General features: G+C 45.4%; 1 protein-coding gene across 1 annotated transcript in view; it reads right to left on the bottom strand.

The window, feature by feature from the left end:
* The window catches only part of RSU1 (Ras suppressor protein 1), a 185,031-nt gene extending 175,130 nt beyond the window's left edge, over positions 1–9,901 (bottom strand). Inside the window, exons 1-2 of the mRNA XM_006093734.3 lie at positions 9,746–9,901; positions 9,404–9,515 (exon numbers count right to left, since the gene is read on the bottom strand). Coding sequence (XP_006093796.1) covers positions 9,404–9,512 — 109 coding nt within the window. The 5' untranslated portion in view covers positions 9,513–9,515; positions 9,746–9,901. The remainder of the gene's footprint in view (positions 1–9,403; positions 9,516–9,745) is intronic.
* Between the last annotated feature and the right edge of the window lie 809 nt (positions 9,902–10,710).

Here is a 10,710-nt window from a genome sequence, read left to right as displayed (position 1 = left end):
CCCTGGGCGACGGAAGCTTCCAGCCTCTCCTTTTTTTATTATTCTGGGATTTATTTACCTTCTATAATTGAAACTTTGTAGCCTTGAGAGGAGCTCAGAGTCGGCCAGGGCGGGTGGCCACGGCAGGCGGGAGGGAAGCTTGGCTTCCTCCATCGCCAGGGGCAACCCACTCCTGCTCACTCCAGCTCTGTGGCCACGGCCGGCTGAAAGCAGGTATCTGGGGTTTATTTACCTTCTATAATTGAAACTTTGTTGCTTTGAGTGGAGTTCAGAGCCGCTGTGGCAGGCGGGAAGCTTGGCTTCCTCCATCATTGGAGCAACCAAGCTCCTGCTTGCTCCAGCTCCATGGCTGCCGGCCCCCATCTTGGTTGGGTTAATTTGCATATAGTCGCTTTGACTGGCTGGTGGGCATAGCTTAAGGTGTAGTGAAGGTACGGTCAATTTGCATGTTTGTCTTTTATTAGTGTAGACTAGAGGCCTGATGCATGAATTCGTGCATGGGTGGGGTCTAGCCGGCCCACCCCAATGGGGGCCCATCAGGCTGGGCAGGTTAGGGGGAGGGGCCGCGGGCGATTGGCCAGCTGGCCCCACCCCCGATCGAGGTGTTGGGGGCCAATCGGGGGCCAGGCTGGCTGGGGATGGGGGGCCAATTGGGGCCCGGATCAGGCTGGTTGGCTGCTGCAGTGCGCATCATCGCCACCAGTCATTCTGGTCATTTTGCCTTTCCAGTCGCTGGAAATATATATATATATATATATATATACCAATATTTCCCAAACACAATCTTCTCTAGCACCAGACTTCACAGAGTGTTCTGAACTAATGTTCTACGTTTGAAGACAGAAAAAATGAATATACAGTGCAAAGACATCTCACATCTGATCGCTAAATTCAGTTAAGACTAATCGTTTTTTGGAAAACCATCAGGAAAAAGAAGGGTTCACAGTTAATACTGACCAGATAGAGAATAAGTTGCTTCTAGTGTTTTCCTCCACAGTTAAAGCTCTGCAACAACATGGTAAGACAGACTTATAGAGAGCAAGCTGACAGTTCTGGGAGTGAAGCTGGGGGAATAGAGGGATTGAGCCAAAAAAAAAAAAAAAAAAGAGAGAGAGAGAGAGAGAGAGAGAAAGAACTCATGTACGTGGAAAACATTGGGGTGATTCCAGGGGGTAGACAAAGATGGAGGAGGGTATAAGGGGGAATAAATGGGGATGAAAAAAGTAAAATAAAGAAAAAAATATGATAAACCTAAGTTTCCAGGCTGCAGGCTACCCAAATGATCCTTTTTTTTTTTCCAGAGTTTTCAAGAATTCTGAAAGTGAATGCTTTGTAGTAAGGCCTGCTGTCCCAGGCACCCCAGAAATCCCACTCCTTAACATCTGACCCAGATCTGTGTTACACTTCAGGGGTGGGAAACAACACAGCACGGTTATGATAGAACAAAGGTGTTAGATACACTTAAGTGTGAACTCTGATTCTGCCACTAACTGTGTGATGCTGGGACTTACAGCCTCTAGATCACCTTCTGCTTGCTCATCTGTAAACGCTGCAGCAAGGAGTGATGTTATAAGTGAGAAGCATTCGCCCCAGTGTAAGCACTCAAGCATGAACCATTCAGAACCTCTAATGTAGATGTGATAGGATGAACTGTGGCTCCTAAGATTCCTGTGTTGAAGCCCTAACCCCCAGTATCTCAGAATCTCACTGTATTTGAAGACAGGACCTTTAAACAAGTTAAAATGCAGCCATTAGGTCAGCCATAATCCAAACTGTATCCATATGAGACAAGGAAAGTGGACACACAGAAAGACACCAGGGACAGGCATGCTCAGAGGAAACACCATGTGAGGACACAGCGAGAAGGTGGCCATCGCAAGCCAAGGAGAGATGCCTCAAGAGAAACCTGCCCTGCCTACACCTTGATTTTGGACTTCCAGCCTTTCAAACTGTGAGAAAATGTCTGTTGTTTAAGTGCCCCCCACCCTCTCGCCCCCACCCCCAATCCCCTCTGTGGTATTGTGCATGGCAGCCCCAGCACTGTTAAACATCACACACTGATGAAATATGCCCCAAGGAGCAACGGCAAATTACATTCGCCCTATCTTTCACTGGGAAACTCACTGATCAGTCAGTGCCTCTCTATTCGGAAGCCCCTGTGCCTCCGCCTCCAGCAGAGGCTTCAGGCCACACTGAAGTTATGAAATGCCCCAATCATAAAGATGCTTTGGATCAGACAGACCATAGCAAGGGGAGGTTTCTTTGGCTATAAGCTTCTAGGATGAAGTACCATAAAAGAAGATATCCCTTTACCTGAAGAAAGAGGCATGACAGGGCAAGAGGAAGCAACTGCCCAAGCAGGAGTGAACGATGGTGAGTGTGAGCTGAGGAAGCCTGAGGAACCCACAGAGGCTCAACGCTGACTCATGCTGGTCTGGCACTTCACCTACATGGACTGTTCCTAGGCCACATTTTTATGCTTTTGCCTTAAAAAATAAAATAAAAAATCAACCCTGTACAAACTTGCTATTCAATGAAGCAAGAGACCTTTATGGAATGTAAAGAAATCAATTCTAGTTTTTGCTTTATAATAATGTATCTCAGATATCTAAATCGAATTATTTAAACCAGGTTCTTGTAAAATTTATGAAAAGAGGATCTAGGATCTGGCTTGCAATTATTATCCCTATCAACTCTAGCACTTTTTATCACAATTAAAAGCTGGCTATTATGGCAAAGCAATGGGTGTTATGGTTTCTTATAAAAATCTAACTACTTCTAATCCATTAACTAGCTTACAGTTTTCTTAACTTAGCAAATATTAATTAATCACTGGGTAATTTAAAGATTCAGCAGGGAAGAAGCTCCCAGACTCAGCTTACATCGTGCCCATCACAAAAATAAATAAATACATTCAATAAATAGCTATAGGATGACATACAGTATTTTAGTTATTAGCTGAAAAACTGCCAACAGTTTTAATGCCTGTCATTCTCAACAGACAGGAACACACTACAACTAAAATCCTGTTAAAGACCCAGCTGTCCAGCCACCTCCCACACTGTCCCTGGCTCCTGACCCCATCACACTGACATACCTATTTAATGTCTCCCAGGAAATCTCAGTCAGATGAGGAAGGAGGCACTGGGTGCCCAGACATTATGAACCAGTGAGACAAGAGAAGTACCATGACTGAGAATTCAAAACACTAAAGAGACACTGTTTTGCATATTTTATATAATCATAGATAAAAGCTTAAGATATTAATAATAGTGAATATTAAGACTAATATGTGCCATGAGATAGACTGAATGTTTGGGTTTCTGTCTGAAAGTGATATACTGAAACCTAACCCCTATTTTGTGATGCTATTAGGAGAGGGGAACCTTTGGGAGGTGATGAGGTCAAGAGGGCTGAGCATTCATGAATTAGATATTAGTGCCCCTTATAAAGAGACTCCAAAGAGATCCCTTGTCCTTTTTACCATGTGAGGACACAGTGAGATGGCCATCTATGTAACAGGAAGTGGGTCCACACCAGACAGGGAATCTGCCCATTCCCTGATCTTATAGACTTCCAGTCTCCAGAACCATGAGAAATTCTGTCACTTATAAGCCACCCAGCCTCTGGTACTGTTATAGCAGCCCGAATGAATGGACCAAGACATACATGCTAGATGGTATTCAAGGCATTTCACAGATAATGACTCAGTAATTCTATAAAGTAGCTACTCTTACTATTTCCATTTTACAGATGCAAAATCTGAGGCACAGAGAGGTTAAGTGACTTGCCCAAGGTTAGACTGCTAGTAACATACAGCTGCTCACAAAAAAGAAGCCATGGCTGACTGGAACGGAAATGCCCGATGATTGAAAAATTGTAAAAGATCATTCATTATTATTTCAGTTACACCAAAGGGGTCACAATTTCTTCATTTTATTTCCTACCTGGATGAAACATTTTGTTTCTACTCTGTCCTAAAGTAAAAAATTGAACACTGAACAGTTCTATTGTGCTGGGCTGCATATCTGGTGCTTTGGCCAGACGGGTCATGCTATGCTGTCTGTTCCTAAAACACATAGATAGGAAGGTACTGACATCAGGCCAGGCCTTGAGATATGGTCTCATGGCCCCTTCCCAGCATGCAGGCCTTCTTTCTCAGAAGGCCCGGAAGTCTCATTCCAAATTTGGGAAACAAAGGACTGGAAAAGTATAAATAAAGAGAGTTTCCTCCATATTGGGGGCCCAGAATTTGAAAGACACATTTTTCTCTGGGCCTCCACAGAATTTAATAATAAAATGTAACTCCTGTAGTAGTCTGGGCTGCAGCTCAGCCTCTGCTTCGGCAGGGTGCTGTAACTGTATTCAGCTGGCCAGCTTAATAAAGGCTCTTAAATTTAAATTCTGAGTTGGTGGTCTATCTCGCTGAGTGAACCCGTAACACTATGTTGTTCCTAATGGTTGTAAACTGTTCCCTCTGGACAGTCGGGGAGAAGTCAGTGGCAGGGACACAGAGGCAACATTCCCTCAGCTGTGCTATGCTGTCCACCCTAGCTCAACTGAACTCTTAATTAATGCAATAGCACCCTTCTTCAATCAACTTTCCCCAAGCACAATGCCAAGTACAGAGATAACAGAAGCAAGCCCACTAGGCCCAAAAGAGCCACTTAACCCAGGCTGGATGGGATGGTGGGGAAACATCTCAATGGAGTTATGTAGATAGATAAATCATTCTTTCTTTTACAAGCATTAAGTGACAAGGGAGGGATTCGTTAGCTGGGGAGAGAAAAGGGCTGCCCAGGCCAAGATATTGCAGGGTGGAGAGGGTCAATGGGAAAAAGAGAGGGGACATCTGCAATACTTTCAACAATAAAGATAAACTTTAAAAAACACACACACACAAAAAGAAACACAAAGGTGGGCATATACAGGCAACTTAGAGGAGTCAAAATATAAAAGGTCTTAATAAAGATTACAGCTAACAAGACATGGTCTTCCCAGCTCTTTAACCTTCCCCTCGAAGATAACCTACAGGCATACTCAGAGATATTGTGGGTTCAGTTCCAGACTACCTCCATAAAGTCAGTATTGCAATAAAGCGAGTCATAATCTCTTTGTGCTGGAGGGTCTTTGACTTCAATTTGTAAAAATCAGCAACATCTGTGAAGTACAATAAAACAAGGTATGTCTGTAACTGACATACCTAATAGAAGTGACTACTTCCAGGTTTAACACAGCTTTTGAAACCAAAGAACCTATGAGTACTTTTGTGGATTATTTTATAGGCTCCTTTAGAAAGACCTCCGAGGCAGGTTATTTTTTAAGATTGATCTGAAAGATATTTCAGCCTAACCTGAAAAAAAACTGATAAAGGCCTGAACACCCAGAGGGTAATAAACTTGAAGAGATTAAAACGTCACAAAAGACTTAAGTAAAAGAAATGGGGGAAATCTTGCAGGCTCCTGATGGGATTCTTAGCTCCCTGAAGCTGATTTCAGGACCCTTCAAAAGCAACTTTATCATCCAGTGAAGACAGCTGCTGTGTGGGAGAGTTTCTGCAGTGAAATTTCTTTAATAAAAAGAACAAAATCGGTGTCATTACACTTGGAAGCTTTAAGGAGAACATGTGTGCAGATTACACGTCCTATAGGAAAATGAAGAGAAAGAAAAAATGAGGGGTAATTAAAAAAATAACAGCAATCTAAATCTATAACAACCCTAGGCAAAAGTACCATGCCCTCCAGATCCTAATAAGCCACGTAAAAACATCCACACAGGCCCTAACCGGTTTGGCTCAGTGGATAGAGTTGTCGGCCTGTGGACTGAAGGGTCCCAGGTTCAATTCCAGTCAGGGCACACGCCTGGGTTGTGGGCTTGATCCCCAGTGGGGGGGCGTGCAGGAGGCAGCCGATCCATGATTCTCTCTCATCATTGATGTTTCTCTCTCTCCCTCTCCCTTCCTCTCTGAAATCAATAAAAATATATATACAGTGGGGCCTTGACTTAAGAGTGTCCCGACTAAAGAGTTTTTTGAGATACCAGCTATCTCTCGGCTGATTTTTTGCATTGAGTTGATAGAGTAATTTGAGTTAACGAGTTCCTTAACGAGCTCCTTAATGAGCTCAGTCTCGGAAGGAATTAAACTCATAAGTCAAGGCCCCACTGTATAATATATATGTGTGTGTGTGTGTGTGTGTGTGTATATATATATATATATATATAATCCCCATAGGACACATGCCATTAACCATGCATTCTTGGTTCAGGCCGATATGGTGGAACTGGTGATAGCTGAGGCTTACCAAGTTCCATCTGGAACTTCCCATTAATAGTTAACATTTCATGTGCAGGCATAGTGCTCAGCAGCTGACGTACATCAGTGCATTTAGCACTGAACCAATCCAACCAAATGGGTACTTACATCTCCATTTGACAATGAGGAAACTGAGGCTCAGAAAGGTTAAGCAGCTTCTCTGAAGTTTCACAGCAGTAAGGAGAAGATGGAGAATCGGAAGCCACACTATTCCACTCCAAGGCCCCACTTATGAGTACCGCACTCTCCTGCCTGGCAAAGCAGGATTTGGCCATTTCCAGAATCTGACAGGAAACTCTAGAACCTGTCTGCTGGCTGTCTCTGGCCTAGGAAGTTTTCTCCATCAGAAAGCTTTTGGTATCTAAGATGCTGAAAACATTTTTTAAGGCCAAGTACTGTCTCAGAGGCAGTGCTGCGCTTCTTAGACACAACTCTCCCAAGCAGACAGACAGATGGCCATCTCATATGAGAATAAGCACAAATCTCCATTCTTATCTTTTGGGAGATAAGAATGAACATACTTCCTGGGGAGTTCAGTGGAAGAGAATGGTTATTGTGTCTCATAATTTCCCTTTAATGCCCTTACATTTTTTTTCAGTTTCTCCAAAGAGGCTTATCTTAGCACTAAACCAATAAAACTATTCATAAAACTACATGATAACAGCTAAAATTGTTATAAAGAAAAGGCTGTGGCTTCTCATGCTGCAATAAATATAATCTTGTCAAATATTTTAACATGTAAAATATGATGTGCACTACTGATACATGAATTCCAGTGAGGAATAGGCTTTGGAAAGCATTCAGAACCTCCCGGCTCCAAAAGTCAGGGAGCTATAGCAGAAAGCAGCCACTCCTTGGGTCTACACACACCACAGAGGCCAAACTCACTTCCCCTGAACTCCCCAGGAAGTACATTCTTCCTTTAGTATGCTCTCTAGGAAAAATTCAGGATGATCTTACTTTCCACCACCTCATATTACAACGGAAACATCTTTTTCAGGAAGCAAGTGGCTCTTTTTTCTTCAATAAAAGTCAAGCCCTCAAAGAGATAATGCAACTGAAACAAAATAGCTACACCACTCTCCCTACTTATATTACACAGAAAAAAATTCTCTTGAAAGCTGAGAAATATAATGTTTTTCTGCTGAAAGCAACCTCTTTCTTCAAGCCCATGAGAAAATGAGTGCCAAGGAGCAGAAAGCCATGGGGCCAAGAGTACAGCAGAGCCAGGCCTCCTGCTGGCAGCTCCCCACCTCCTCCCTCCACTGCAGCGGTGTCCCGGTGATCACCAGGACCAGGCAGGGGCAGCTCGGGACACACCCAGATCCACAAGTGCCAATTCAGTACCAGAGACATCTGCTCTGTTGCTGCCCCAGGGAAGCCATCACCACTGAGAGAGGCCAACACACAGCAGGAGGCTGAGATGCTAATCAGTACAAAAGCTAAGCCTAATGGCAGATATCTTCCTAAGAGCTTAAAAATTTTCATCAACTTTTCAGAGATGTATCAATGGCACCATCCCCCATGTCTGTCCAGGCACAAACCACGGAGTCACAGTAAATCTGACTCTGCTCTCTCCACGCCTAACAAGCAATCCATTATATTTTCGGGTCTCCTGGACCTCTCCCCTTCGTCTCCATTGTCACAAACTAGTGTGGATCTCATAAACTCACAGGCCTAAGCCAGCCTTCTTTCTTTCATCCATCAACCATTATGAGCACCTACTGTGTTCCAGGCAATATTATAAAGAAGGCAAATATGAATTTTGCCCAGCTTTAAGCCCCTGCAGGCTCCCTGCGGGGAAGAGAAACAGCTAGGTTAAAAACAGGTTACAATCCTGTGTAACGAGGGTAATGAAACAAGGTATGTCTAGCTTCATAGGAGAGAAGGTTAACTATGTCAGCTTGGGACAGACAGAGGCTTTACCTAGCTGACTCCTGATAAACAGTAAAAATATTTTGGGCGAAGAAGAGTGAAGAGGGAGGAAACAATACTTGTAAAGGTATATAAACCTGAAAGGGTGTGCCCTGGCTCAGGAAGGACAATGAGGTAGAATGGCTGGGACACCAAATGCACGGAGGGGACGGGACCTAAGGTGGGTTGTGGTTAGACTCAGGAAGGCCCTGCATGTCATGCCAAGGAAACTGGAGCATTGCTGTTGGTAATGAGCAACCAGAGGTGTTTAAGAGAGAAGGTCCAAACTGAAGCCACATTCAGCCTGAAGAGTATTTTATTTCACCTTTATAAAGTATTTTTCAAATACTGAAATGAATCGCCAACTTCTGAAAATTGGTAAGTTTCACCTGGATACTTGTTTTCTTAAAAAACAAAACAAACAAAAACACTCTGGCAACACTGAGCAAACTTCTCCAGGTGGTAACAACTGTTTGGATCTGAGTAGTAGGTGGGATACCGTTAAGGAGGTCATGACTACCCCCCAGACCTTTGAGTTTGTATTCCCTGGTTTAAAGCACAGAGTAACACAGAGAGACTTGTGTTACTGAAAAAATAGCACTGCGAGCAATAAAGACTAGACCACAGGGTCCGTAAACCTGGAGGCAAGTGGAGAGTTAGGAAGACATCACCATAGCACAAGCTGGAAACAACAAAAGCTTAAACGAAAGAGAACAGACCCACAAAATGGTAATGAGTCGAGAAATGTTTAACATACTCCAGGCACAAGAACACTTGTCATGTAACATTTGTGCGGCATTTGTTCAAGGGCCAAAGCCTATATTAGGAGAAAAGAAGAATAATTTTTTAAAAAAAGATTTTCAATTAAAAAATAAAGTGGCTATTAAGTAAACCGTGTGGACAATCCACCCAAATGCCATCAATCCGCACAGACAACCGCTGAGGCGCAGCAGCAGCAGCCATCTGTGTGATCTTGCCCGGGCCCCCACGCGCGTTTTCCAGGCAAAAGAGAGCACATTCTGACTGCAAACTTTCTAAGGTCTTGACAAGTGATGTTTACAAGCAGAGGGTGGCCTATAAGCCATGACAACCGCTCACACAATGGCCGGCAGTTCCTTGAAAAACTTACACGCCCTTCCAGCCCCTCCAAGGGGAGGGCGGGGCCCCGGCACTCACACAGGCCGTGGACGTCCAGCATGTTGGAGATGCCGCGGTCACTCATGTCCACTTCCGGCTGGTTCTTCTCCCGGCTCTCCTCTACCAACTTTTTCAGGGACTTGGACATGATCTGCACCAAACGACAACAACAAGCACGTGGGTGAAGGCAGGAGGGTGCGGAAACAGAAAGGAGGGAACTCTGCTTGCCACCCTCGGCTTCCCCCGCGCCCTGCAAAGTGGGCATCCAGGGGCCAGGACCGGGTGCAAGCTGGAGGATGGGGCGGGGGCGTGGAAAGGGTCCAGCACCCCTCAAACCGCGCGGAGACAGGCAAAGCCAAGTGCACTGCCACACACACTCACCTCAGCGGGCAGCACCTCACAGGCTGTACGTGGAAACTGCCGGCTCCCGCGGGGCGCGTTTTGCGGGTGAGAGAGATGCACCCCGCCCGCCCGAGCTGAAGCAACACCCAAACAGAACGCTCCCGGGCGGACGCTCTGCGCAGGCGCACTCGGCGCCGCCCCGCCCAGGCCCGCGCCGGACCCTTCCCAAATTAGGAGAAGAGTTCACTACATTTGGCCGGCGGGCGAGGCTTCCCTAAAGGAGAACGTGTGTCCCCTCCACCGACCAATCACGGCCGTGGTTCGGCCTGAAGATCCCGCCCCACCCCGCAAGGAGTCCTCCCACCTGGAATTTGGGTTTGAGATTCTGATTGGACCGGTGTTGGCGCGTGCGCGTTAGTGCTGGCGCAGGCTCAGTTAGGCAGAAGCGCCGCGGATGAAAGGGGGGAAGCTGAGCGAGCGACTGCGGGTTGGGTCCTGGGGAAGCTGGAAGGGAACCTTTCCGCAGGTCCTGCTTCTGTGGCTGCGAATCCACCTACCGGAAGTTGCCGCCGTGAGTCCCTTACCCACGAGTGTGCCCCCCGCTATAGCATGAGCTTGTCCAAGACGAGCTGCCTGGGGGTCCGTGCCCCCAGCGCCCAGCCAAGGACCGCTGTGTCACATGAAGAGGGAAATACCAAGATAAAGAAATGATCTCTCTCTTCTAATACTGCTCTCAAAATTGTTTCGTCTTTATTTTGCTTTCTATTGAATGATGATTCCATTATACCGTTTCAATTTTTTTACTAGCATTTCTAACTGATATTCTTTTTCTTGTAACCTTCACGATATCTCTACGATCTTGCAGCTTTACATTCGTCTTTATTGCTTGAAATCCAATGAATTGTTCTTGAAGATTAGGAACCCACTAAACTTACTGCTTTTAGACTGGTTCCGTCTTTCCAGCTGAGTGGTTATCTGATTTCACGTGATTTCTGGGTTCCCAC

The sequence above is a fragment of the Myotis lucifugus genome, unplaced genomic scaffold, assembly GCF_000147115.1.
Source record: "Myotis lucifugus unplaced genomic scaffold, Myoluc2.0 scaffold_121, whole genome shotgun sequence".
In the NCBI taxonomy this organism is placed as follows: Eukaryota; Metazoa; Chordata; class Mammalia; order Chiroptera; family Vespertilionidae; genus Myotis; species Myotis lucifugus.
The sequence above is the reverse complement of the archived record's forward strand: the minus strand, read 5'-3'. Positions and strand labels throughout refer to the sequence as shown.